Here is a 26,666-nt window from a genome sequence, read left to right on the forward strand (position 1 = left end):
TCCCAGAGCTAGCCATAGTACTCCAGGTGAGGTCTCAGCAGAGCAGAGGGGCAGAATCCCCTCTCTCCATCCCTGGCCATGCTGCTTTTGATGCAACCCAGGCTGCCGTTGGCCTTCTGAGCCCCATTGCTGACTCCTGTCCAGCTTCTCACCCCACAGCACCCCCAAGTCGTTCTCTGCAGAGCTGTTCTCAATGTCATCATCCCCCAGCCTGGACTGATACCGAGGATTGCCCTGACCTAGGTGCAGGACCTTGCACTTTGCTTTATTGAACCTCATGAGGTTCTCTTCAGCTCACCTCTCCAGCTTGTCCAGGTCCTTCTGGATGGCATCCACCCCTCTAGCACATTGCCAGCACCACTCAGCTTGGTGTCATCTGCAAACTTGCTGATGGTGCACTCAGTCCCACCGTTGATACCATTGATGAAGGTATTGAACAGCCCTGGTCCTCATACGGACCCCTGAGGGGCACCACTTGTCACCCAGCTCCATCTGGACAGCAGCCCATTGACCACTAACTACCCTCTGGATGTGACCATCAGCCAAATACCTACCACACAGCTGAGGCAGTGCTGACAAATGTAGAACTTTTCTTTTACTGCATACAAAAGTCAATAAACCTTGCCTGTTTATTGACTTTTATGACTACTACTTCTCGTAGGGCTTAAGAGAGGTCCTCTCCTAGCTTTGCTAAGTCGTTCATTCCATTATTACTGTTAATAAAGCTAATTTGTGGTGTTTCACCACAGGTTCCGTTTTCAGCCAACCCAGCAGAAGGTTCGCTCAGCACTAGATGGCAGCAACGGTTTAGAAGTTGCCTTGGTGGCGTTTTTGTCCCTGGGAACGTTCATGCCAGCTGGGGGAGGAAGGAAATCACAGGGTTGGATTGCAGGCACAGAGCTCACTCTGGAGCTCACGATCACATTTCTACTTCTCCTCCTTAGTTTTACTTGTAACTGGAAAATAATTAATTTGTAAGTAAGATAATTAGGTATTTGAGCAAATGAGGCCAAAAAAATTGTTTTGTTTGGGGGTTTTGTTTTGTTTACTTGTAATTGTTGGACTTTGCCATCCTCAGGAATAGAAAATTTATATTTACATGATTGTGAAAATAAAAGTTGGAGTTTTTTTTCTTCTAATTAACAGACATCACTGTCCTCAGTAATGAAAATTTTATATTTTCATGGTTGTGAAAAGAAATATTGGATTGTTTTTTTAATTATTAGATTTCACCATTCTCAGTAAGAAAATTCTTTTCTTTTCGTGATTGTGGAAAAAATATCTATTTGTTTGTTTGCTTGGGGGGGTTTCTTTTAATTACTACAGTTCACTGTCTTCAGTATTTTATATTTTCATGATTGTGAAAATAAATATTGAGGGTTTTTTTTTCTGTTAATTATCAGAATTAATTGGCCTTGGTGATGAAAATTTTGTAGAGGTGAATTCTTTTTCCTAGGTTAATTCTTCTTTTTCTCTAAGTGAATTCTTCTTTTTTCCTAGGTGAATTCTTCTTTTTCCCTGGGTGAATTCTTTTTCCCTAAGTGAATTCTTCTCTTTTCCTAGGTGAATTCTTCTTTTTCCTTAAGTGAATTCTTCTCTTTTCCTTGGTGAATTCTTCTTTTTTCTTTTTTTCATAGCTGCTCCTCTTTAAATTACCCTGAGCACGTTTGCTAAAGAATTCTATTGTTCCATCTGGGTTTTTTTAATAACAAAATTTCTCAGTGTCACCTTTTAATGGTAAAAGCCACAAGTGGAGTAGGTATCTCTGATCTTATGTCACAGAACACAACCATGCTGGTAGCTGTCCATAAGCTGAAGGTGTGTAAATGCTTCAAGTTACCACCCTATGGTTGTATTAAAAGCTGGAAACATCCTGACACTTCCTTTGACCTAATCCTAATGCTCTGAACTCCAGATGTGTTCAGCTGTAACACCTACATTGAATTTTGTCTCCTTTCCTCTCTGCAGATTGCTCTTGGCACAGTGACTAACGTGGAAGAAGCAGTAAAGTGGATAAGTTACACTTATCTCTACGTACGGATGAGAGCAAATCCATTAGTGTATGGCATCAGTCACAAGGCTTATCAGGTATAAAATGCATTGGGGAAAAAAAAGAACCTGTAACCTGTGCTGGGGCTCTAATCCTTCCCTGATGTGAGGATAAATATTTGCTATTTCTACTTAACCTGACATCAGCAATTCTTTTAAAGTGCTTGGAAAAAAGAAGGTATTTTTTTCTGCAGCAGAGTATTTTTAACACTGAATTAAGAGGCCCCTTCTGTTCACGTAAAAATACATTTTAGCTGCCCGAGTTACCCTCCAAAGGCCAACATCCATTGTCAGGTGCTGTGGCTTGGCTTGCTGTCAGTGTTTCAGGTTTGTAGGCTGGTTTAGCAATGATAAAATAAAGCATTCTTGAACTGCTTGCTTTCCCTCTGCCCCTGAAAGGCTTTGGTTTAGGATGTTTCAGAGTTGCTCCCCTTCTCCTTGGTTGTTTTTTTGGGGGGGAGGTAGATCTCTTCACCAGCAGAGAAAGTGGAGACTGCCAACACTTGTCTTTTCCTGCCACTGACCTGCTTTGTACTTCTGATGGGATGTGCTGATCATAGACATACCTATTTTTTGTGTTAAGGCAGTAACAAATTGTATCAGTTTGAAGTGTTAGCCATTCCTGTAGGAGCCAAACCAATGCCAGCCCCTTGGTTTCTCGATCAGCCAGTTTCACGTTTCCAAGTCCGAGTGTTGCAGGCGGTGTATGGATGGGATCATGCCAGATGAGGGCATACCCACAGATTGTCTCACTTAGGCCATTCTGTTCCTTCTGTTCTGGCTGTAGGTATCCAATTTTCATAATTGGTATCTTATTTTTCCTTGGTAATGCTCCAGTGTGCCAGTTTCTCTCTGTGTTTTGGCTGGCAGTCAGTGTTACCCATCCAGAATCCATCTATCTGCATAACCATCCTGGGTTGCTCTTCCCAGCTGCTCAGTGGGACCAAGAAGGTGCAAACTCATTCTCCTTTCCCTCTCCATGGGCACCCACCACATTCCAAAGTTATTTTAGGGCACAAAAGGTCGAGCCTGTCCACACAGAAGCAGTCCTGTACAGCCCATTTGTGGTCGTTAATGTCAATTTAGCTATTATTTAGTGAGACCTCATCAGTCTTGTCTTAATAATTTTGCCTTCATTTTGTTTGATTTCCAGCTTGGCATGGCTGCATTACCTCAATAAAACAATTTATTTAAGACCTTTTTTGGGTTTTTTTTCTTTCTTTTATACAAATAACTGTATGTTTCATGTCTAGATGGACCCAAGTCTAGAAAAGCACAGAGAGCAGCTGGTAATTGAAGTTGGCAGAAAGCTGGACAAAGCTCGCATGATTCGCTTTGAAGAGCGAACCGGCTTCTTTTCTTCTACAGATCTGGGCAGAACTGCCAGCCACTACTATATTAAATACAATACTATTGAGGTAAAATAGCATCTTCTAGTTCTGGGATTGATTTCCCCCCCTTCCCCCCCCCCCCCCTTCTTTTTGAACCCAGACTTAAAATAGTTCTAAGATATTGTAGAATATGTAGCTGATTTGTTCAATAACTTTTCAAATCGTGTTTGCCGGAATGGGGAGAGAGAGGAAATGGGGAAAGGAAAGGATGCATAAAGCAATACTGAAAACTTAGGCTTTGTGTGAGTGAGATTGGAGATTTCTATAGTCTCTGCCTTCTTTTAGGTGTGTTATAAGAAACATTTTGCTATCAGCAGTGTGTGCAGCCATTGGTACATGTTAACGCATTCAGCCACGGAGTCTGATAAGAGATAAGTTTTTCTGTGCAAAAATCCTAGCGGGCTGCCAACCTTAAACAGCTTTTGGCACTGTGATCAGATTGTGCTGTAAGGAGAGCAAAATTTAGGGGTATTGGAAGCTTGATTTAATGCACATACTAATCTTCAAATCTGCCTTTTGTAGGAAGTAAGTATTTTTCTTGAATAAAAGGTGAAGACTCAACATTAAGAATTTTTGGCTGCTTGCTGTCACTCTGTCTAATGAGTGTCACATATTTATTCACTCAGATATGTCCTAAACTGTTTTTGAAAGGGCTGTGGACTGCATGGTTCTTGGTTTGAGATGCCCAGGTTTCAGGAGACTGATTTTCTGCCAGGGCTGAGAAGTCATTCTGGAAATCATTCCTGTTTAAACTGCATTGCTCTGGTCTTTCAATAACTTAATTATATTTGAAGCTTATGTGCCTTCTAAAATCTTGGTTAATATTTCTTTCTTTTGTGCTGTTGTTACATTTATTTTCTGTGTCAATTAATTTTGTTTTTACTAGACCTTCAATGAATTGTTTGATGCACACAAAACAGAAGGTGATATTCTTGCTATAGTATCAAAAGCCGAAGAATTTGAACAGATAAAGGTAAAGTTTTATCCTTTCACACAAAGAATGTCTCAGAACTAAACATTTTACTCCACAAATAGTGACCACAGAGTCAAGTTCTCTTAAATATGAAGCACTATTAGACAATGTTTCCTCAGCAGCCATAATTGCCCAGAGCTGTAATAGGCACTCCCTCAGATTTATGTGTAGCTCAGCCTGAACTACAGTGCACATTTAATAACTAGTTATGGATCTTTATGAATTCCTTTTAAATGCTTTTAAGAACTTTCCAGCTCCTCAATTATTACCAGGTGAAGATGAGTGTCCATTAGATTGGTGCAGCCAGGCATGCAGCAGTTTTTTCCTGTTTGAAGTTTAAACCATTATTAGCTGTCTCCCTGAGCAATTTGTTTTAGCAGAAACGCAGCAGGACTCACTGAAGTTAATTCTGTGACATACTTGATGCCAGGAACAAAATGACACTAGCAGAAGGATAAATTCTGATCAATTATTTCCAGCTTTGAAATCTAGAAAGGTTAAAAAAGGACAAAATTAGAGAACCACAGAATTGTTCTGGTTGGAAAAGACCTCTAAGATCATCAAGTCCAACTGTCAAATTAAATTCTGATTCGATGAGTTCTGATCAATTATTTTCAGCTTTGAAATCTGGAAAGATTAGCAGAAGGATAAACTATTTTCAATTTGGAAATCTAGAAGGATGAATTATTTTCAGCTATGAAATCTAGAGGGATTAGCAGAATGATAGAATCAGAGAACCATAGGATTGTTTCAGTTGGAAAAGACCTCTAAGAGCATTGAGTCAAACTGTCAAATTAAATTCAATTCTGATTTGATACATTCTGATCAATTATTTTCAGCTTTGAAATCTAGAAGGATTAGCAGAAGGATAAATTATTTTCAACTTATTAGCAGAATGATAGAATCAGAGAACCATAGAATTGTTTCACTTTCAAAAGATCATCAAGGCCAGCTGTGAAAATAAATTAAATTCTGTTTTGATAAATTATGTTCAGCTTTGAGATCTAGAAAGATGAGCAGAATGATCAATTCTGATAAACTGTTTTCAACTTGGAAATCCAGAAAGTTGCAACAGATTTTGTCATGCAGGCTGGAAGATTCCTGCACTCTCATACTCACCTCAGTTCCAACCTCCTTTTTGCCTCCCATGTGGGTCGGGCACAGGACGATGCACGCGCTGCAAGGCAGCAGGAGCTTGTTTGCCCAGGCTGCCATCTCACAGAAGTGTGAGCCAGACTCCACAGGCTTTATTAGCTGGGGCTCATTGCCGTTTTACCACAATTACACAACTTCCAGAGCAGAGCTGGCTCTTGTTCACCTGGCTCTGTGAGCTGGCAGTGCGAATTGCTCACCATCGACATCCTGACTGATTTGCTCACGCTGGCTGGGGACTTCCATCCCTTTATCCCAGTTTGCTGTAATCTCTTCTATGACAGAAGATAAGAGGCAGTGAGGTTTCACTGTGATACATGCAATGTTTCCCAAGCTAGAAGGATTTTTATGATAATGCTGTTGCTTTGCTAAATTTAGGAAGCATATGGAAAATATGATGGAATAAGATTCTGTATTTAAAGTTAGCAGTGCTGTTCCTTGACTAAAGCACAGTTCTCCTAGTTTGCTTTCTCAGATTTGTATGGTGGGGCATCAGTGCACAATCATTCCTGGTTCTTTGTGATTCCTTTGCTGGGCAGCTCTGAATGTTACAACTAGGAACTGTTTTTCACAAGAATGAGTCAGGCTTTACCTCTCTGGGATACAAATTGCAAATAGGAATTTAGAAATTGTAAATATGAAGCTACACATTTTTAAATATGAACCTGAAAATAGTAAGCATGAACCCACAGATTGTAAATGTGAACCTACAGATTGCAAATATGAACCTAAAAATAGTGAATGTAAACCTACAGATTGCAAATATGAACCTAAAAATAGTGAATGTGAACCTACAGGTTGTGAATATGAACCTAAAAATAGTAAATGTGAAGCTACAGGTTGTGAATATGAACCTAAAAATAGTAAATGTGAAGCTACAGATTGCAAATATGAACCTTGTTTACAGATTGTAAATATGAATCATGGCTCCATGATGCCTTTAGAAATTCTGTGTTTTGAGATAGCTAAGTCACAGTTGGACTCAAAGGTCTTTTCCAACCGTAATAGTTCTTTGATTCTGTTCTGTTAAATCTAGATCTGGATTTGATCTCTTCTGTGCTATGCAAGAGCAGAAAAAAATATCCAAAATGCTGCTGTGAGCAGAGCAAAATATTCCTCTGAAACCAGAGCTGTGTCCTTCATCTTCTTTCCTGTAGGACCAGTAGCTGTAGAATTGGGGTTTTTCACTCAGTTGTCTTAGGGCCTTTTGTATGTCAGGTAGTAAGGTCCACATGAAAATTCCTTTCAGCTGGCTCCCTGCAGGGACCAAACATTTACCCTCTTTAAATAAATTTTACACTTACAGACTATCAGTAAATCAAAGAATATGTAGATTTATGCTGGGTTTGCCATGTAAGGGTCATCAGTTAGGATGTGAAATGTTATGCATTATTCAAACCAGAGATATGAATATTTCTTTACTCATATTAAGACTTAATCTTATTAACAGTGAAAATTTTAATATCAGGAATCAGAGTACTTCAGAGTTTTGAGTTAAAAATGTATTATGCCACATGCAAACTCTGGAACTATAATGAGCACATTTAATGTTAATTCAAGATTACCCTAATCCAGATGGACAGAGGTTTCACTCTGGTCAAATAAAAAATGAAATCTCATCAGATGAAGGATGGTAGGGTCAGAAGATTCAATTTTTGTGGCATATCAAATTTTGGTGTGTCAATGGCAACCTTAATAGATGGTGATGAATAATAAAATGTAATTGTGTGACTATTGAGATAGTTTCAATTATGATCTATTAGCTACACCATGGAAGATGTGGGTTTGAAGCTTTTTTTTCTTCTTCTTTATTTTTTTTTCCTTAAAACAAGAGACTCCATTTTCAAATAATGTAACTATGTCAGAAGGGAAATTTGATGTCAGTGTCCAAATTGTGACCAAATTGCTCCAGCCTCTTCATAATGTATAATTGTGTTGTAGGTGAGAGAAGAAGAAATAGAAGAACTGGATACCTTACTGAATGATTTCTGTGAACTTCCTGCTCCAGGAGGTGTGGAAAACAATTATGGAAAGATTAATATCCTCCTTCAGACATATATTAGCAGAGGGGAGATGGACAGCTTCTCCCTTATTTCAGATTCTGCATATGTTGCACAGGTAAAGCTGGTGGCTTTTACATATTCCTTGCTGCCTTCTGCTGTATTCACACTCCAGGATGTTTTGTAAGCAGGCCTTGATCTGCAGGGTTTTGGGGTTTGTTTTTTTTTTTGTACATTTTAATTCACCTACAGTTAAAAATAAGAGCCTTGTGTGTGTGCACATGTGGCATCATGTTTTAGTAGAAAAGGTGTAGAAAATCCTACCTACTGCATTTTTTATTAATTATAAATGTACTTTTTGATTGTATTGCCCCATTATATTTATTAATATTTATTCATATTCATATTTATTATATATATTTATATATTATAACATTATTATATTTATTAATTCTAACTGTGATTGCACAGAAAAATTCTATTTCTGGAAAACTTGCACTCTGGTTTTATGGTTTTGTGTACTTTCATGATTCATCCTGCAAAACACAATTCTATGTTCTATTCACGTAACTAATTTGTGTTTTATTCACGTAACTAATTTGTGTTTTGTTCACATAAATAATTTGTTTTATTCACTTAACTAATTTCTCTTTTATTCACTTAACTAATTTGTGTTTTATTCACTTAACTAATTTGTGTTTTATTCACTTAACTAATTTGTGTTTTATTTACTTAACTAATTTGTGTTTTTTTCAGGTAACTAATTTCTGTTCTACTGACACACCTTGCTTTACACCACAAAGATGGGCTATTATTGCTAAACATAATCACATATGTTTGTTGGTGTGATTTGATACCTGAGGGGCTGATAGTTATATAGAATGTTTAATTCATACATTCATAGAATGGGTTGGGTTTGAAGGGACCCTTAAAGATAATCTACTTCCAACCCCTTTCCATGGGGAGGGACACCTCCCACCAGCCCAGGTTGCTCAAGGCTTCATCCGAGCTGGCCTTGAACACCCCCAGAGAGGAGCATCCATAACCTCTCTGGGCAGCCTATTCCAGAGTCTCACCACCCTCCTACTGAAGAACTTCTTCCTTAGCTCCAGTCTAACCCTGCTCTCCCTCAGCTTCAAACCATTCCTCCTTGTCCTATTGCTAGATTTTGCCTGTCCTATGCCTCCCCTTTTTTTTTTCTCTTTGAAATTTTGTTGGGGTTTTTGTTTGGGTTTGTTTGTTTTGTTTCTGGGTTTTGGGTTTGGTTGGTTGGGGTTTTTTTTCCTTTTTTCTTTTTTAAAATCAGCAACTTGCAACATTTTTGTCTCACCCTTCCCAAATTCTTTCTTTTGGAAATAACCGGTTGTGAAATTGCATTTAGCTGCTGGTACAGCTGAGAGTTAAATATTCCAAAGCATGGAGATCCTCTAGCAAGATTTTCATCCTAACATCATCTTCTGGAGAAGTGTTTGCATTTCATAGCGTGCCTGGGTAGAAAGGAGGGAATTCTGAAATCATTATGCACATCATAAAAAACTGTGGTACTCGCACAGCAAGATCATTTTCAGTGTGATTCTTTTAATCTCTGCTTTCAAGAGAATTGCTTTTATTTGACTGTCTCATTTTTTAGTGAGGCAACATGGCCTTCTTCTCAGATCCTCACAAATTGTACATGTGGAACTGGTGGTACAGATTGTGATTTTCTCTTTTTAATTGGATAGTGACTATTAAGAAAACAATTCATCTTGTCCAAGTCAAAGAAATGTGCTTCTTCAGGGACATATGCTTCCTATCACAACTAAATCATTTTCTATTTTCTTGTTCCTGTTGGCATGGCAGAGCCAAGCAGAGGATGATTGCGTTCTGTTCAATGAATCAAGAACAGAACTGCTAATCCAGGCAGAGTTAAAACATAAATACCACCAAAAAACACATCAACCCCCCACAATTTCATACTGGAGCTTGGTAACTTTACAAAAAAAATATTACAACTTAGGTTTTCTGGGTAGGACTGACCTCGTTCAGGCTTATGTTAATAACTGAAATGGCCTCAAGTTGCCCCAGGGGAGGTTCAGTTTGGACATGAAGCAAGTTTCTTCCCCTTGAGGGCTGGCCAGGCCAGGCCCAGGCTGCCAATGGCAGTGGTGGAATCTCCATCACGGGAGGGCTTTCAGAGCTGTGGAGATGTGGTGCTGAGGACCATGTTTAGTAGTGACCTGGCAGAGTTGGGTTAATGGTTGGACCCAATGACCTTAAAGGTCTGTTCCAGCCAGAACCATTCTGTGAATCTGTGATGAATTTTCTAAGTCCAAAGCAGATTTATGCAGTTTGCTTGGATGCTGGTCTCAGAAGAGAGTAACATGTTCAAAAACAGTCACTGCTGTGAAACTTCTGTGCAAATGCTGTGGAATTCAGAGGTAAATGGGATGCTGTTGTGGGAGCACAGCTGAAGGGAAAAAATAAAACTTGAATTGTCTGCAGGTGTGTGTTCTAGAGGGGCAGAAGCAGGGAGATACTAAGTACAGCAAATGAATTTGTTTCAGAAGGGATTGAATCCTAGAACCACAGCACTCTTGAGGTTGGAAGACACCTCTGAGATCAAGTCCAACTGTTCACCTAGAGCTCACAATCCCACTGCTACTGCTAAGCCACTACCACTGAACCACTTCCCTCAGCATCACATCCGTGTGTTTGTTATGTACCTCCAGGGATGGTGACTCCACCACCTCCCTGTGCAGCCTGCTCCAGTGCCTGAGAAACCTTTCTGTGAAGAAATCTTTCCCAGTACCCACTCTGAACCTCCCTTGACACAACTTGATCCTGTTTCCTCTCGTCCTGCATGTGAGAAGGCACAATACATGTAGAGCTCCCTGATGTTGGTGCCACCACGATGAGAATTCCATGGTAGAGCTGCCACTACAGCTTCATTAGCTGCATGTTTCCTACCATCCTTTCTGCAGTGTAGCAGTGCGAGGTCAGGAACAGTCAGGATATAGTTCTGTCACTAGACAAGGGATGGAAAGAAAGAGCTGGTAAGGGTGCTTGAAAGGAATGTGAAAAGAAAAATCTGTTGGGATGGTTTGTCAAAGATGAGAGTCAGTGGGATCCTTTCCATTTTCCAGAGAATACTTGAGGGGATGACAACATCCCTGCCTTTTCTCTCCCCTCTGCAGAACGCCGCTCGCATTGTTCGGGCGCTCTTCGAGATCGCCCTCAGGAAGCGGTGGCCTGCCATGACCTATCGGCTCCTCAACCTCAGCAAAGTCATCGACAAGAGGCTGTGGGGCTGGGTCAGCCCCTTGAGGCAGTTCTCAGTGTTGCCACCATCAGTCCTCTCGAAGCTGGAGGAGAAGAATCTCACCATAGACAAGATGAAGGACATGAGGAAAGATGAAATAGGTGAGAAATCAGCGGTGCTGGGCTGCTTAAACTATGAGGAATCAATGGGCAAGGTAGAAGTGAGTCTGAGCCATTCACTCACACACCCACTTTGGTCTGCAAGCCACATTACTGTGGTGTGCTCTGTCCACTACAGAAGCTTTATTCAGGGTCCACAGCAAGCTGTGACACAGCCTTGAGGGTGAGTCTACCCCATGTTCTGCCAGCTCCAGAACATCTGTGGGATGGAGGTGTACATTGATATGTAGTTATGTATAGAATCATGGAGTTGTTTTGATTGGGAAAGACCTCTGAGATCATCGGGTCAAACCATCAGCCCAACACCACCATGGCCACTAAACCATGGCCCAAAGTGCCACATCTACAGGTTTCTTGAATAACTCCAGGGATGGTGACTCCACTCCCTGGGCAGCCTGTTCCAATCCCTGACCACTCTTGCAGCAAAGAAATTTTTCCTAATATCCAACCTAACCCTCCCCTGGTGCAATTTCAGGCCAAATCCTGTCATCCTGTCACCTGATATTGGGGAGAAGAGACCAATCTCCACCTCGCTGCAGCCTCCTTTCAGGCATCTGTAGAGAGCAGTGAGGTCTCCCCTCAGCCTCCTCTTCTCCACACTAAACACCCCCAGCTCCCTCAGCTGCTCCTCCCTGGCCCTGTTCTCCAGACCCTTCCCCAGATTTGTTGCCTTTCTCTGGACCTGCCCAAGCACTTCAATGTCCTTCTTGTAGTGATAAGCCCAAAACTGAACCAAGTACTCAAGGAGTGGCCTCACCAGTACAGGGGACAATCCCTGTCCTGGTCCTGCTGGCCACAGAAGCAGGTATGTACAGACACATCTCTGCTGCCCTATCGTTCCATTCTTGTTCACATTACATCATACACTCCTATAAAAGGCAATTTTTGCCAGGTGACAAAATACAGACTTTTTTCATGGGTTTTTTATTGAAATACTAGTAAGTGAAAACCAATCAAAGCAGTTTATAATGTCCTGCTAGGCTGTCAGTAAATGGGCTGCTTCTGAAGCACTGCATTAATTTTCATTGAACACAGGAAAATTCGTTGTCACTGGTGTCACTGCAGCAAAACCTTATTGGAATTGTGTAAAGGATTTGACACTTAGATAATGAGAAAATCCACAAGCGCACTGATAAACAATTTCTAGTATGCCTTGTAAACTTGTGCATAAACTGTCTACCAGCTGGTTTGAAGCTGAAAGAACAAAAAAAATTGGTTGTAGTTTATTTCTTTTTCTATTCCTGGTGTATTTTTTCCTTATTTAGACTCTCTTTGCATCTATTCTTCCAAGTTATTGAGAAACAAACTGCCATGTTTTTTATTAATCTGCTTTTTAATCTTTTTTTTTTAAGCTTCTTTCTCCACTTTGCCTGCCCTTGGAGAAGCAAGAAAATTTGTATTAAAATACAAAACCTGTTTTGCTTCCTTCAGCACAGTGGAAATAATATTGACAAGATAAAAATATGTCAATATATCACAGAATGGTTTGGGTTTGAAGGGACCTTAGAGATCATCCAGTTCCAAACCCCCCGCCATGGGCAGGGACACTTCCCACCAGCCCAGGTTGCTCAAGGCCTCATCCAGCCTGGCCTTGAACACTTTCAGGGAGGGGCATCCACAGCCTTCCTGGGCAACCTCTTCCAATGTCTCACCACCCTCACTGTGAAGAATTTTCTTCCTAATATGCAGGGAATAAAATAACAATTGCAAGATGTGTTGCTCCTAAATTTCATGCAATAGCAAGCAAAGGTTTATATCACCTTTTTCCTTTGCACATCATGCAAATAATAGGATTTCTTCTCTTTTTTATTTTTAATCATTTGTTGGGTTTTTTTTAATGGGAAGGTGTGCACAGTAACCAGAAAATGACAGCATAAAACAATAACTTTTAACAGTGTGCCCTTGTGAGCATTAAAATGAAAATGTCCAATATGCTCCAGCTAATTAGATAAACATTTTCAATGACAATGTGATAAATCAGCCTTCTTGCCCTAAATCAACCACAACTAGCAGTATTTCTCAGTAAAAAAAAAAAAAATATCCCTGCTCCATACTGTGGTTTAGATTTAAAATGCAGAACTGAGGCAACAGAGATTTCAGCTGGAAAATCCAACTAGGACTTTTTTTTTTTCCTGAATATAATCACTTGATTGCCTTAGTTGCTATGACTGTGATAGCAAATAAAAAACCACTGCCACATTTAGTTGTCCCTTTGTCTCAGCCACACCCTGACATGTTCTGAAAGATCAGAGCTGCTGTGAGGTGTTCAGTGGGTCTATGCTTTTTGAAGCTCTTAAACTCATAGCTGAGCTCATTTTTGAGTTCATAACAAATTTATACAGTGTTATAAAAAGGGTTCTGTCTGCTTTGAGTCACTACACAGGAATTGGAGAAGGAGGAATTGGAGAACAAGCAATTGGAGGAGAAATTGGTGAACGAGGAATTGGAGGGGAAATTAGTGAACAAGGAACTGTAGGAGAAGGAATTGTAGAAGAATTTGGAGGAGAAATTGTAGAAGAAGGAATTGGAGAAAGAAATTGGAGAAGGTGGAATTGGAGAAGGAATTGGAGGAGAAATTGGAGAAGGTGGAATTGGAGAAGGAATTGGAGGAGAAATTGGAGAAGGAGGAATTGGAGGAGAGGAATTGTAGAAAAATCAGAGGAGAAATTGTAGAAGGAGGAATTTTAGAAGGAATTGGAGAAGGAGGAATTGTGGCGGTTCAGATGTGTGCCCTTGATGAAGGAAAAGGTCTTTAAAAAAAAGCTGGATGACTTGGTAAGAGCCTGGGCAAAAAGTCAGGAAGGGAAAGGGAACCAGCTCCATATAGTATGTATTCAGTGTGAATTCTTAATGGTTGTTCTAAACCCTTAGTTCTAGCCAGCAGGGGGGTTACTACTGATTTTTCTCAGCTCTAAATTGCTAATTCCAGTTAAGCATTACAAAATACTCAGACATGCCAGGTCAGCAGAGTTAGACATTTACACACCTGAGAGCAAAACAAGCAAGGAAGAACACTGCACTCCACAGCCTGTTTGAAAGTCAAGCTTGTGTTATTTTTTTTCCTGGAAATGCAAATCTGTTAGCAGCTGATGTTTTCTTGGCAGGTCATATGCTGCATCATGTGAAGATTGGGTTAAAGGTGAAGCAGTGTGTCCATCAAATCCCCTCCATCATCATGGAAGCAACCATTCAGCCAATCACCCGCACAGTGCTCCGAGTGCGGCTGAGCATTGCTCCTGACTTCACCTGGAATGATCAGGTAAAGGAAATCAAGGAGGTGGAGGAAGGTCAGGAAACATTAATTTATCTTCAGTAAAGGAGATGCTCACAGGGAGTCTGTAGCTGTTTGGATAAGGGAAGGGGAAAAAAAAAAAAAAAGGCAAATTTGCTAATAGGTCCAGAATGACCTTTTCTGACTTTTGTAGGAGACAGAACTCCAAAATCATCTTTTTGTTTCCCTGAATTGTGGCAGGGCTGTACTCTTTAGAAAATCTTGAAGCAAGTGCTTCTCCTGAATGGTAGTTGTGGTCACACACAGATGTCAGTTATATGCCCAAAAAGGAGAAACAAGAAACAGGAAGACCCAGATGGCTCTCAGCACTAGGGATGAATGTCAAACGCAGGAATCAAAGCCTTCAGATGCAGTCGATGTATGCCAAGTCCCCTTGCTCTTCTTCCATGACTTTACAGCTGTACATTCCCAACATCAGTGCCTATTTTCTGTTGGGACTTGTCTGAACAGACAAACTGTGATGTGTTTGGGATTAAACTCATCTCTGTTTTATGGTGCAAATGAATATGAAAGGAGTTGTGCGAGCTGCACATTTTGATCGACCCCATGCCCTGTGAGCTGGAATCTGTTCATCAGAAAGAGATGGGAGATAAACCCAAATGAAATCCAGGTCTCCACGTGGGGGCATTGTGTTGTTGCTGCTACTTCTGAAGCTTCCTGCAGCAAGGAGGCAGAGAGATTCCAACAGGCAGGCATGGGTTTCTGTTTTTACACTTAGATTTACACTTCAGATAAGTTATGCTGAGAGGTGGATGTGGAGTATCTGTTCTTGTCTTTAGAAATTAATTTTTAAATCCTTTAAGTGACAAATACACCTTAACCACAACTCAATTAGAGCTTCATTCCAGATGATTTGAGAATTTATATTCCCCTGCCTAAAGGCTTTTGCTTTTCTTTTGAAAGTTTTACCCAGTGAAACTTACGAATAGGAGATTATCAAAATACAGAAAGTTAACTTTTGGTTCCTACCTGGTTTTATTAGAGAAAGATTTGAATGGATTTCCAACATGAAAGAAACAAAGCTCTTTACTGAGCATCCCACCTAGCTATACTTTCTGGCTGGCATTTCAAAACAAGACAGAGAAGAAAGCAAACAAAAATCTAGGATGGAATAAAGTGTTGCCAGATGGCATGGGAATCATCTAGAGACAGCTCTCTCTATGCTTTTCTGACTTCACCTGTGTAGTGGAACACCTACATTACAGCCTCCAGAATCCACTTACTCTGTCTTTCTAGAGAAGAAGTGACAAGAAGAAGGTCACAATTCAGTGCCCATTTTTGACTCAGAGAGTGAAAAATGAGCAGTGGATAGCAAAAGATTCTTCTCTGTACAGGATCCAATAACAGAAGTACAAGGAGGAAAAAAAGGAGGAATCCTTTTTTAGGAGCCTGGACAAAACCCTGGGAGCTCAGTCTCTTTGTAAACAGCTTGAACCAGACTCTCCTTGGAACGTAATCTTTGAGCAGACTGATCTCATTGCAAGTGTTATATTGCTCTTACCTCTGGTTTCTCTGTTCCTGTATTCCTTTATAAGCCTACATCATTCAGAAAATTATCAGACATCCCCAGCACATCTAGAGAATCTCTTTGCATCTGTAACAAAGCTTTTCTCTCCCCTTCAAGGTACATGGCACTGTTGGAGAGCCCTGGTGGATCTGGGTAGAAGACCCTGCTAATGATCACATTTATCATTCGGAGTACTTCATCATTCAGAAAAAGCAGGTAATGGAGTTTGTTCAGAATCTCCCAGCAACACAAAACTAAAGTTGGTGGATGCAGGTTTGTAAGTCAAAGTGTTTTGACCTAAGCAGCTCTTCAGGTCAGTGAGACAGCTTTGAGTTTCAGATGTACATGGGAAGCTTGGACTTCCCCAAAGCTGTTCTCTAATCTCAGCTGTGCCTTGTCCTTCTCCTTTGGTGGCACAGTTATTTCCAGGTGGGAAAAAAAAATAAAAAATACTGCAATGGTTTTGTTTGCTAAAGAAAAAAAGATGAAGAGCCAGCCTGATTTTTACTGTTTGAAGTCCATGCAAACAAAATCCATTCCCAGTGGTGAAACATTTCATAAATGCATGAAAATTTTGCAAGTGGAGTTGCACACATCATTGATTGCTTTGTCTTAGTAATGCTTGTGGAGGCAATCTCTGGTTTTTCAAGTTCCTGATTGGTCTGTGCAGTAATTCTTCTCTATGTGTTTGCATTAGGTCATCACTAAAGAACCTCAGCAGCTGGTCTTCACAATCCCAATTTTTGAACCTCTTCCTTCTCAATATTACATCCGAGCTGTGTCTGATAGATGGTTAGGAGCAGAGGCTGTATGCATCATAAATTTTCAACACTTGATTCTTCCAGAGAGACATCCACCCCACACAGGTAACTCCCAATGGGATCATTTTGGTTTCATTCATCTTGTTCATATTGATTTTCCTTATGATAGTGCAACAGATCTCTTAAATTCTGCTTCATCACCAAAAAGTATTGATGTGTTTGTATTATTGAGACCGTTTCTTCACTGATTTTAAAGCTCTCTAAAAAAGGGGCTTGCAAGAAAGCTGAGAAGGGATTTTTTACAAGGGCTTGTAGTGATAGGATGAAACTGAATGGATTGAAGCTTGAGGAGGGCAGATTGAGACTGGAGATTAGGAAGAAATTCTTGACAGTGAGGGTGGGGAGACACTGGAACAAGTTGCCCAGGGAGGTTGTGGATGCTCCCCCACTGGAGGTGGTCAAAGACATTTCCTCCCCTTCTATCACCTGATACTAGGGAGGAGAAGAGACCAAATCCCACCTCACTTCAACCTCCTTTCAGGGAGCTGTAGAGAGCAATGAGGTCTCCCCTCAGCCTCCTCTTCTCCAGACTAACTACTCCCAGTTCCCTCACCTGCTCTTTGCCAGCCCTGTTCTCCAGACCCTTCACCAGCTTCATTGTCCTTCTCTGGCCATGCTCCAGCCTCTCAATGAACCATTTTACTATTTTCACTGAAATAAATCCATCCTAGGAAGCACCATTCCAGTCCCAAACATCACATTTTCAACCCAGCACTGCTGATCAAGTCCTGGCCTTCCCCCTCCCTGCTCCCCTTGTAACACTTGGCACAGGAGCCATATGTTTGTATTTTGCTGCCTTTTTTTTTTCCTTTCTTATTTCTGGATCCATAAATTGCTTTACACATTCATTGTGCCTGATGTCATTGTAAAACCTTTCCTCTGTAATTGCATTTGGCTCAGCCAGCAGCCTGTGGAGGGGGTGCTCTCAGAAAGCCTCCCTCCTCACACGGTGTTGTCCTCTGGCATGCATAAATTCACATGTGTTTGTGAAGTGTTTAGCTATTGTTACACTGTACCTAGACTGTCTGGAAGAGCATGTGTAACCTTTTTATCTAATTGACTGATCACTGACTACTATTCAGAAGAAACAGAAAGATATTTACACATCACCAGTTATGGAGCCTCTAGGATTTATGGTAATTGATTTCAATTCCCATCTGGTTTCCACTCAACAATGAAGTACGTAGAGGCTCTGCTAGGCAAAAAAAAAAAAAAACCAAAAAAACCTTCTATCTCCTTGACAGAGCCCAAGAAATCACAGTTTCAGTGGGAAGGATAAAACAGCCATTAGGTATCAATGAAGAGCATGTGAAGAATATTAGGCATCATTGCCTCAGTAGATTTTATGATTCCCATACCATACCTTCACGTGAAGCACCCTAAAAAGGCAATGAGTCCTCCAGCCATACACACAAAAAAAAAAGAACCCCCAAAAAAATTGCCAAACTTCAAAGCAAGCATCTGCATAGCAGAATCACTGCAGTCTCCTTAATTTGGTAGGATTCCAAATTCAATCTGGTTATATATATCATCTTCCAAATTCCACAATCTCCATTTGTTTGGTTAGCAGATGCCCTGGAGATACATTGAGGATCCTATATTGAAAGGCTGTTTGTTTGTTTGTTAAGATGATGTCTTTAATTATGTGTTTAAAGGATTAGATGCAAAATTTAGTTGGACTCATCTGATTTGTATTACTCCATCAACTCAGAAACTCCAAAGAATCCTTCCTTCTTTAACAGATTTTATGCTTGTATCTGAAATACAGAGACTCTGCTGTCCTCCAGCTCCACATTCTGTTTTCATAAGAAGCTGAACATACTTCTAATCTAATAGAGTGAGCGTAGAACTTGTTGCAACTGGGTAAAAAGGAAACAGCTTTAAGAAAAGAGATGAATTTCTGCAAGTGGCTGGTTCCTCACTGTCAGAACACTGACAGCAGTGCTTGTAGACATACTTCTGAGCTGTAAAATTATTTTGTTAGTCCTTATCAAAGTTAACAATGATCCAGATGTGAACTCTGTGTCGTAGCAGAAATTAAGTAAAATAATTTCCAATGTAGAATCAGAGAATCATAGAATGGTTTGGGTCAGAGGTCATCTAGTCCAACCCCCTCTGCAGTGAGCAGGGGGCATCCTCAACTAGATGTAAGTTGCTTTCCACTGAAGACTGTATCTCATTTTCATAGTAACTGTCTAATATCTTTATCTGCATAGTAAATGTTACGCCCTGGCAGTTCTTGTTATGCACTTCTGATTATTTTGTGTTTTTAGAGCTTCTAGATCTTCAGCCTTTGCCTATCACAGCCTTAGGACACCCGGAATATGAAGCCCTGTACAAATTCACCCACTTCAACCCTATCCAGACCCAGATATTCCATACACTTTATCACACAGACTGTAATGTTCTCCTTGGAGCACCTACAGGTTCTGGGAAAACAGTTGCAGCTGAACTTGCCATCTTTAGAGTGTTTAACAAGTATCCCACATCAAAGGTTGGTAAAATAGGTTGTTACTGGAAGCGTCTTGTGTTAGGCTCTTGTTCAGCAAGACAAAAGCTGTGGGGAACTCAGCTTTGCTTTCCCCACTTTGTACCTGTCTGGATACAAAATGGTCCTGCCCTCTGTGCATTGGGGTTTTATTTCAGCTGCATCTGTTAATCTGTGCACAATGAGAGTTAAATCTAAAAGCATGCCACAGAAGCATCCTGGATTTCCTCTTCTGTACTTACTTGAACGTCCTGCTTCAATCTCCTTCTCCTAGCAGCAGTGAGCACAACCAGCCCAGGCTATCTCTCATTTAAACAAATAAATTGCAATTAATTACTATTATTTGAAATTCTGATTAATTCTACTCTAGAATGTTAGAATTTGAAATTCTGATTAGTATTTGAAAATCCTGATTAGTATTGGAAAATTCTGATTATCTCTGTTCTAATAGATGTTAGAATTTTAAATTCTGATTATTATGTGAAATTCTGATTATTATGTGCAATTCTGATTAGTATTTCAAAATTCTGATTATTATTTGAAATTCTGATTATTTCCAGTCTGGAATGTTAGAAATTCTAATTTGTTCTGCAAATTTTATAATCCTCCCCCCCAAAAAAAAATTTAATTACATTCTTTATATAAATCTAATAAATGTTGATATTTAAATGGTGTGATAAATACTTCCAGTTCAATAAATTGGGATTTATTTATTTGCTTCTTTAATGGTTCAGGAAACAAAGAAGTCTTTTCAAATCTTAACTCTGTTTTAAATAGAATCTTGTTGTAGGTCAACTTGTTTTAAAGAACTTAAAACAAGAAATCTTTATTGAAAATTACCCAAGAAGCAAAAAATTATTTGCTATTTGTGAGATTTCAACATAGTCATTGTCTAAATTAATCAAGGTTTAACTTCTGGCTTTGTGACATTTCTTTTCCAGGCTGTGTATATTGCACCCTTGAAAGCCCTCGTTCGGGAGAGAATTGAGGACTGGAAAGTCAGGATTGAAGAAAAACTTGGGAAAAAGTAAGTTTTGCTAAGGAATGGTGCTTGGTGTGTCTGTGGTGTTTGCTAGGAAAGCAGAGGCAGGTTTATCTACTTCTAATAGGTTTGAAAATCCTCTGGGAAGTATTTGCCCAGAACCAAAATGGGTTTGTTTCATTCTCCTTCTTCTCCAGGAGTTAATGCTTAGCAGTTCATGTTTGAAAATGTTGATGTTCTAGAGCCTTGTAAAGCTGAGATCTTTCTTGATTACAGGGTTGTAGAGTTAACAGGAGATGTGACTCCAGACATGAGAGCTATTGCCCAAGCTGACCTGATTGTTACTACCCCAGAGAAGTGGGATGGTGTCAGCAGGAGCTGGCAGAACAGAAGCTACGTTCAGAAGGTTTCCATTCTTATCATCGATGAGATCCATCTCCTAGGTGAGTGTGTTCTGTTGGTTCTGCTCAGAATTGCTGCTGAATTGGAAGCAGTGTGCTGGTACTTAGGACATGAATATGCTTTTTAACATCTGAACCTTTTCTTTTTCTCTGGAATTTTCACTTACTAGGGGATGAGAGAGGCCCAGTGTTGGAAGTCATCGTGTCTCGAACCAACTTCATTTCGTCTCACACAGAGAAGCCTGTGAGAGTCATTGGTTTATCCACTGCTTTAGCCAACGCCAGAGACCTTGCTGACTGGCTAAATATTAATCAGGTAGGGAAAAGGGTTGAGAAGATGAGTATGTAAGTGCTGCACAAACCCAAAACAGCAGTTTGTGAGCTAATTCAAGGTTAAAGCTGCAGCAAATGTTTCCTCCTAGATGGGGCTGTTCAACTTCCGACCGTCTGTCCGCCCTGTTCCCCTGGAGGTGCACATCCAGGGCTTCCCTGGCCAGCATTACTGTCCCCGCATGGCCAGCATGAACAAACCTGCATTCCAGGGTAAGCAACCAGCTCCTAGACCTTTATCTTCTGTGACTGACAAAAAGAAAGACTTTGAGAGCGTTACAGAGCTCATCTGCAGCACATTTACACCACGTGTTACTCTTGGTGTGTAGAGGAGGAATCTGCTCTGCTGATGGCCCAAAGCTATGTCTGAAGCATAAAGTGTGTTGCAAATGTATCATGGAGCAGAGGAATGTAGTGGGTTTAGAGCAGAAGAGTAAAATTAGTGCTAATGAAGGGGCAATAAAATGTGTTTTCTGTTAGTGTTTGACACCGTAAAGAAATGTTTGTGCAAAAATGTTTGAGATTTAGAAAGTACTAAACTAAAGCCATTCCTATTCCTGATCTGCCGAGGCATTTTCACAGGGACCACTGGATGTAAGCATGAAAAAAATTGTGAACAGAAGTTGCAAGGCAGGCTAACCTCCTATAATTCTACTTTGAAAGCAATAACCATAAAATTCCAAATTTGTAGTGCATCCAGATATGCTTCTGGTTCCAATTTTTTATTCTTAACCAACCTGGCAAGCAGGATGGATTTAGGAAAGCCTCTGGTATTTTGTTTGAGCATGTTCTGTTTTGGTTACATAAGGAATATTTATTATCTCCATTAAAAATAACCTCCCAAATAAATTCTGCCGTGCGAACCGCTGTCGATTGTGAGGTGCCATTTGTGAGGTGACTCTTCAGCTGCTTTAATTAGCCTTATGACAGAAGCCAAAGTATTGATTGTGGACTAGAGACCGATCTTGACAGCTCAGATTATTTACACCTCTGCAAGAGCATTGTACAAAAACACTAATGAACAATAAATCTGTCTCGGGCTGCTTTGCCACACCTGTTCCTGAAGAAACAAAAATCCATTAGATGCTGGGCCTTTTAAAATCTATAGATACATTGGCACATGGAGTTGTGAGGTCTAAACATACATGGATTACCCTATTTCAGTAATTTCACAATTCTATAGGGTGTGGATATGCAGGAGCACAGGCTGGGGGAGTATTCATGAGCTAGGGGACAATGTGTGACGGTGGAGAGGGTGCAAGAGTTACCAGAAATGAACAAGGCAGAAATTTAATTGCTAGAATGAGAATGAAATGAGAAAACACAAATGGATTAGAAGAGATTGAGAGCATCTGAAGTTCTGCAGACACCTGTTTCTGTTCCTAGTGCTTGTTGATGCCAGGGAATCTGTACACAGCTGATTTACTGAGGGCTTTTTTCCCCCCACTTGTTTGTTGTGATACAGTCAAGGTTATTGTAGCATTTCCATGACAATACTTACTCCTGAGACCAGAACTGAAACTTTTCAACCATGGGCTGAACAAGAAAATGATTGTTTTCAGAGTCCTAAAACATAAACATTTCAGAGTCCTAAAACATTAGTCTGATTGTGTCAGACTAATTAATAAACAACAGAAACAAACTACTTTTGTACCCTCATGCCCATTTTCACAACAGCTCTTGAAAAGTCACTTTCTACCTTTTTGTGCCTTTTCAGGTTTTGGTAGATGGAAGTGATGCTTTGCAGGCAAAGTCTGAGCTCTGGGTTAGGCAGAAAGCAAGTTCTGGACCTTGATGAATCTTAGCTTGAGACAGCATATCCTAAAAGGGTAAGGCTGAGGTAGAGGAATTCACAAGCTTTGAAGTCCAGAAAGCTTGTCCAGGTTTGTGGTGTTTTGGTGGAGGTTGTTTTCCCTAACTGCTTCTCTTGATGAGCTGACAATGATCACAAGTAGTAAGGCAAATTAGTTGGTACTCAGCTAAGTATAGTTGGGTATTCTTTGCTTCAGAGAAGTTGTCTGGCTCCCCTCAGCTGTCTGTTGTGATTCACATTAGATCATTTAACCTTCTTCTACTGTCTTTGTTTTGAAAAATTAAGCAGAGATGGTTTGGGACTCATATTCCCCTCAGTGAGACACTGGAATAGGTTGCCCAGGGAGGTTATGGATCTCCCCTCGTGGAGGTGATTGAGGCCAGGTTGGATGGGACCTTGCAGCCTGTCTAGCGGGAGGTGTCCTTGCACATGGCAGGGGGTTGGAACTGGATGATCTTTGAGGTCCCTTCCAACCCAGGCCTATGTGTATAGGACTCTATATACATAGCTATAGATACACCTGCAGAGAGGTCTGTCAGCTCTCTAAGAGCTGCAAAGAGCAACTCTAATTTTTGTCCTCTAAAGGCCTAATTCCCAGGTTCTGTTTTCCTCAACAGCCATTCGGAGCCACTCTCCAGCCAAGCCCGTCCTCATCTTTGTCTCGTCCAGACGCCAGACCCGGCTGACGGCCTTGGACCTGATCGCTTTCCTGGCCACCGAGGATGATCCCAAACAGTGGCTGAAGATGGATGAGAGAGAGGTAGAAGCATTTTACCTGCATTGTTTCTCCTTTGCTTCTACTTTATTGGTGTTTGTTTGTAACCTGTGAAGGCTTTGAAAGGGGAGGCAACAAGGACAAGCAGACTTTGAATTTATTAGTTTAATAACATTTGCATACCATTTGTGTTTGAATTAACAAGCTGAACATTTGGACCTACCAAGTTACTCCATTCTCATTATGTAAATGTGAAAGACTGAGGATTAAAGCCCAAGTTGTTGTCTCTTACCATGATTATGCAAAACACAGTTGTGTTTGAAGCACTCACAGCTTCAAGTGGAGGTTTCTTTAGGTAATTATGAGAACAGTTTGTAGTTTTGTGTTTTAAATGAGCTTGATTAGCCTGAGTTTCATTTGACATTGAAACACAGGACAAAGCTGTAGTAGTGCTACATACACAGTGTCTGCACTGCTGAGCTAAGAAGGATGTAGAACTGTTGGAGTGGGTCCAGAGAAGGACACCAAGATGATCAGAGGGCTGGAGAACCTCCCCTATGGGGACAGGCTGTGAGAGTTGGGGCTATTCAGCCTGGAGAAAAGAAGGCTCCAAGGAGACTTGGAGCAGCCTTCCAGTACCCGAAGGAGGCTACAGGAGAGCTGGGGAAGGGATTTTGCAAGGGATTGGAGTGATAGAATGAGAGGGAATGGATTGAAGCTTGAGGAGGTGAGATTTAGATTGGAGGTTAGGAAGAAATTCTTCCCAGTGAGGGTGGGGAGACACTGGAAGAGGTAGCCAAGGGAGGCTGTGGATGCCTTCTCCCTGGAGGTGTTCAAGGCCAGGCTGGATAAGGCCTGGAGCAACCTGGGCTCGTGGGAAGTGTCCCCGTCCATGGCAGGGGGGTTGGAACTGGATGATCTTTAAGGTCCCTTTCAACCCAAACCATTCCATGATTCTATGAACTCCTTACCCACAATGATTTCTAAAACGAATAAAAATATTACCTTCAAGTTATATTAATGTCAAGCTTGGGCTAAGTGAAATGGACAAAATTCTTTCCATATTGCTGTAGCATTTTAAAGTACTAAGAGTAAAACTAGTGAATACTTACTTTAGGAGTAAGCATTTAGTAGGTGTTCCCTACTAAAATCCCTCCAGGTATTCCCTGTCTTAAATGCCCAAATATTTCCAGTGTTTCTTGATTCCATATAGGATAAAAATGGACCACTTGGGAGAAATAAATAGTTGTTGTCTTTTAACAGTATTTTTTGTTTGCCTGACAGTTTTTCATGGTGGTTTTGTGCCAGCCAGTCCTCCTTGAGGGGGAACACATAGAAAAATTACTTTATTTTCAAAATATTTGTGATCGTTAATTGTGGAGTTTGTTGAGATCTAAGAGACTTTGCACAAATGAGTGTGCACAGAATTTACAAGCTCTGCAGCAGGCCTTTCTTTTCTTCATTCAGCCCTCTGTGTCTGATACTCACTTTGGCTGACATCAGATTTCTTTGAGAATCCACTGGTTAGTTTTGTTTCCTGGTGTAAGTGGGTTTGGTACATGATGGACAAATGTTAGTCTGTGTTTGTGTTAGCCTCCCACTGGGCACACTTCATGAGGCTTCTTTAAACTGCTGTAGGCAATGCCATCCAGGAAAACATCTGGAAGGCTGACACTGAGGTAGGCACAGGTTCTTGCAGCTGCTGAAAGGGACTTTTCTCTGTTACCCAGCATGGCAAATTCACTGTGCTGGCAACAGAAAGATTCAAGCATTATGGGGGAGTGATTGAACTGTGGGAGAGACCAATACTGGATCTGGTAGGAGAGACCAATCTTTGTTGCCTGCTAATCAGCTGTGCCATCATCTTAGCTTCTCTCTTCTCTGTAGACCTTCTCCCTGTAGCAGTAGTGCCAAACCAGGTTCTCATTTGCAGCATGAGAAGGGTTCTGTTGACAGAGTTCCAAACTCTTCACAGTATTCATTAGTTCATTCACAGAATGGTTTAAGTTGGAAGGGACCTTGAAGATCATCTAGTTCCAACTGGCCTGCCACCTGCCACTAGACCACGATGCTCAAGGCCTCATCCAACCTGTCAGATAACAGCCAAATGAAAAAAGAAAACTTTATGCTTACCCTGAGTTTTATATAATCATGAGATGATTTTTAAATATAGACTTCCTAGCTTAAATTCTCCTCTGGAGCTGTCAGCCAGGCCTGTCACATTCAAGCTTGTTGAAAGGGACAACAGCTGAGATTATCCTTTTGGAAACAGAGTGCCACCAGTTTGTGATGGAAAGCTTGGGTAAGATCAGTTCTGCATTAGGAGCTAAAGAGGAACCAGTCCTTCTCTTTCACAAATTGCATCTCCATCTGTGGTGGCAGCAGATGTTGCAGTCTTTTTACAGCTTAATTTATTAGAATCAAGTTTTCAGTTTATTTATTTTTCTCTAATGTTTTTACTGCTTTTTCTTCTCTAACCTAAAACAAAAGTACAAAGTAGTGTTTCTTGCTTACTGTTTGAAGTTCAAATGCAGTTCTCACCAGCGAACAGGCAGGGTGTTTTCTTATTGGGGTTGTTGAGAGTTTTTGAAAGAAATCCATTCTCTGGCCAGATGCTTGCATTATTTTGTTTATATATTTCCAGTGCAGGGCCAGAGCAGAGCTGTACCCATCTACCCAGTTTGAACTTGAACCACAAGGATTTTTGCATTCTGCTTTGTGCATCATTTTCCCAGCTGCATCTTGTTAGGGCTATTCTTTATGAAACCTCTAGAAATAATTAAAATCCTTTAGCACAAACATACCTACTGGTATGTTCAACAGCATCCATCCCAGGCAATAGCTACCTTCCACTGAATTCAAGGTCATGTCCAGTTCTGGTGTCCCCATCACAAGAAGGGCACACAGCTGTTGAAGCAAGTCCAGAGGAGCACCACAAAGATGATCCAAGGGCTGGAGCACCTCTGCCATGAGGATAGGCTGAGGGAGCTGGGGGTGTTCAGCCTGGAGAAGACTCCAGGGGGACCTTAGAGCTGCCTTCCAATAGCTGAAGGGATTCTACAGGAAGGCTGCAGAGGGACTTCTCCTGAGGGTGTGTAGAGACAGGACAAGAGGGAATGGTGTGAAGCTGAGGCAGAGCAGGGTTAGAGTGGAGCTGAGGAGGAAAGTCTTCAGTATGAGTTTGGAGGGACTCTGGCATAGGCTGCCCAGGGAGGCTGTGGATGCCTCCTCCCTGGGGGTGTTCAAGGCCAGGCTCGATGAGGTCTTGAGCATCTGAGTCTAGTTGAGAGGTGTCCCTGCCCATGGCAGGGAGGTTGGAGTAGATGATCTCTGAG

The 26,666-nt window shown here is 41.0% G+C and overlaps 1 protein-coding gene across 1 annotated transcript in view; it reads left to right on the forward strand.

The window, feature by feature from the left end:
- ASCC3 (activating signal cointegrator 1 complex subunit 3) overlaps nt 1–26,666 on the forward strand; it is a 139,910-nt gene that overhangs the window by 63,014 nt on the left and 50,230 nt on the right. Inside the window, exons 16-29 of the mRNA XM_054393057.1 lie at nt 1,969–2,088; nt 3,303–3,467; nt 4,327–4,413; nt 7,507–7,683; nt 10,739–10,964; nt 14,087–14,241; nt 15,899–15,997; nt 16,479–16,647; nt 18,876–19,096; nt 20,032–20,117; nt 20,349–20,515; nt 20,644–20,789; nt 20,896–21,016; nt 23,234–23,376. Coding sequence (XP_054249032.1) covers nt 1,969–2,088; nt 3,303–3,467; nt 4,327–4,413; nt 7,507–7,683; nt 10,739–10,964; nt 14,087–14,241; nt 15,899–15,997; nt 16,479–16,647; nt 18,876–19,096; nt 20,032–20,117; nt 20,349–20,515; nt 20,644–20,789; nt 20,896–21,016; nt 23,234–23,376 — 2,082 coding nt within the window. The remainder of the gene's footprint in view (nt 1–1,968; nt 2,089–3,302; nt 3,468–4,326; nt 4,414–7,506; nt 7,684–10,738; nt 10,965–14,086; nt 14,242–15,898; nt 15,998–16,478; nt 16,648–18,875; nt 19,097–20,031; nt 20,118–20,348; nt 20,516–20,643; nt 20,790–20,895; nt 21,017–23,233; nt 23,377–26,666) is intronic.

Source organism: Indicator indicator, chromosome 27 (assembly GCF_027791375.1).
Source record: "Indicator indicator isolate 239-I01 chromosome 27, UM_Iind_1.1, whole genome shotgun sequence".
In the NCBI taxonomy this organism is placed as follows: Eukaryota; Metazoa; Chordata; class Aves; order Piciformes; family Indicatoridae; genus Indicator; species Indicator indicator.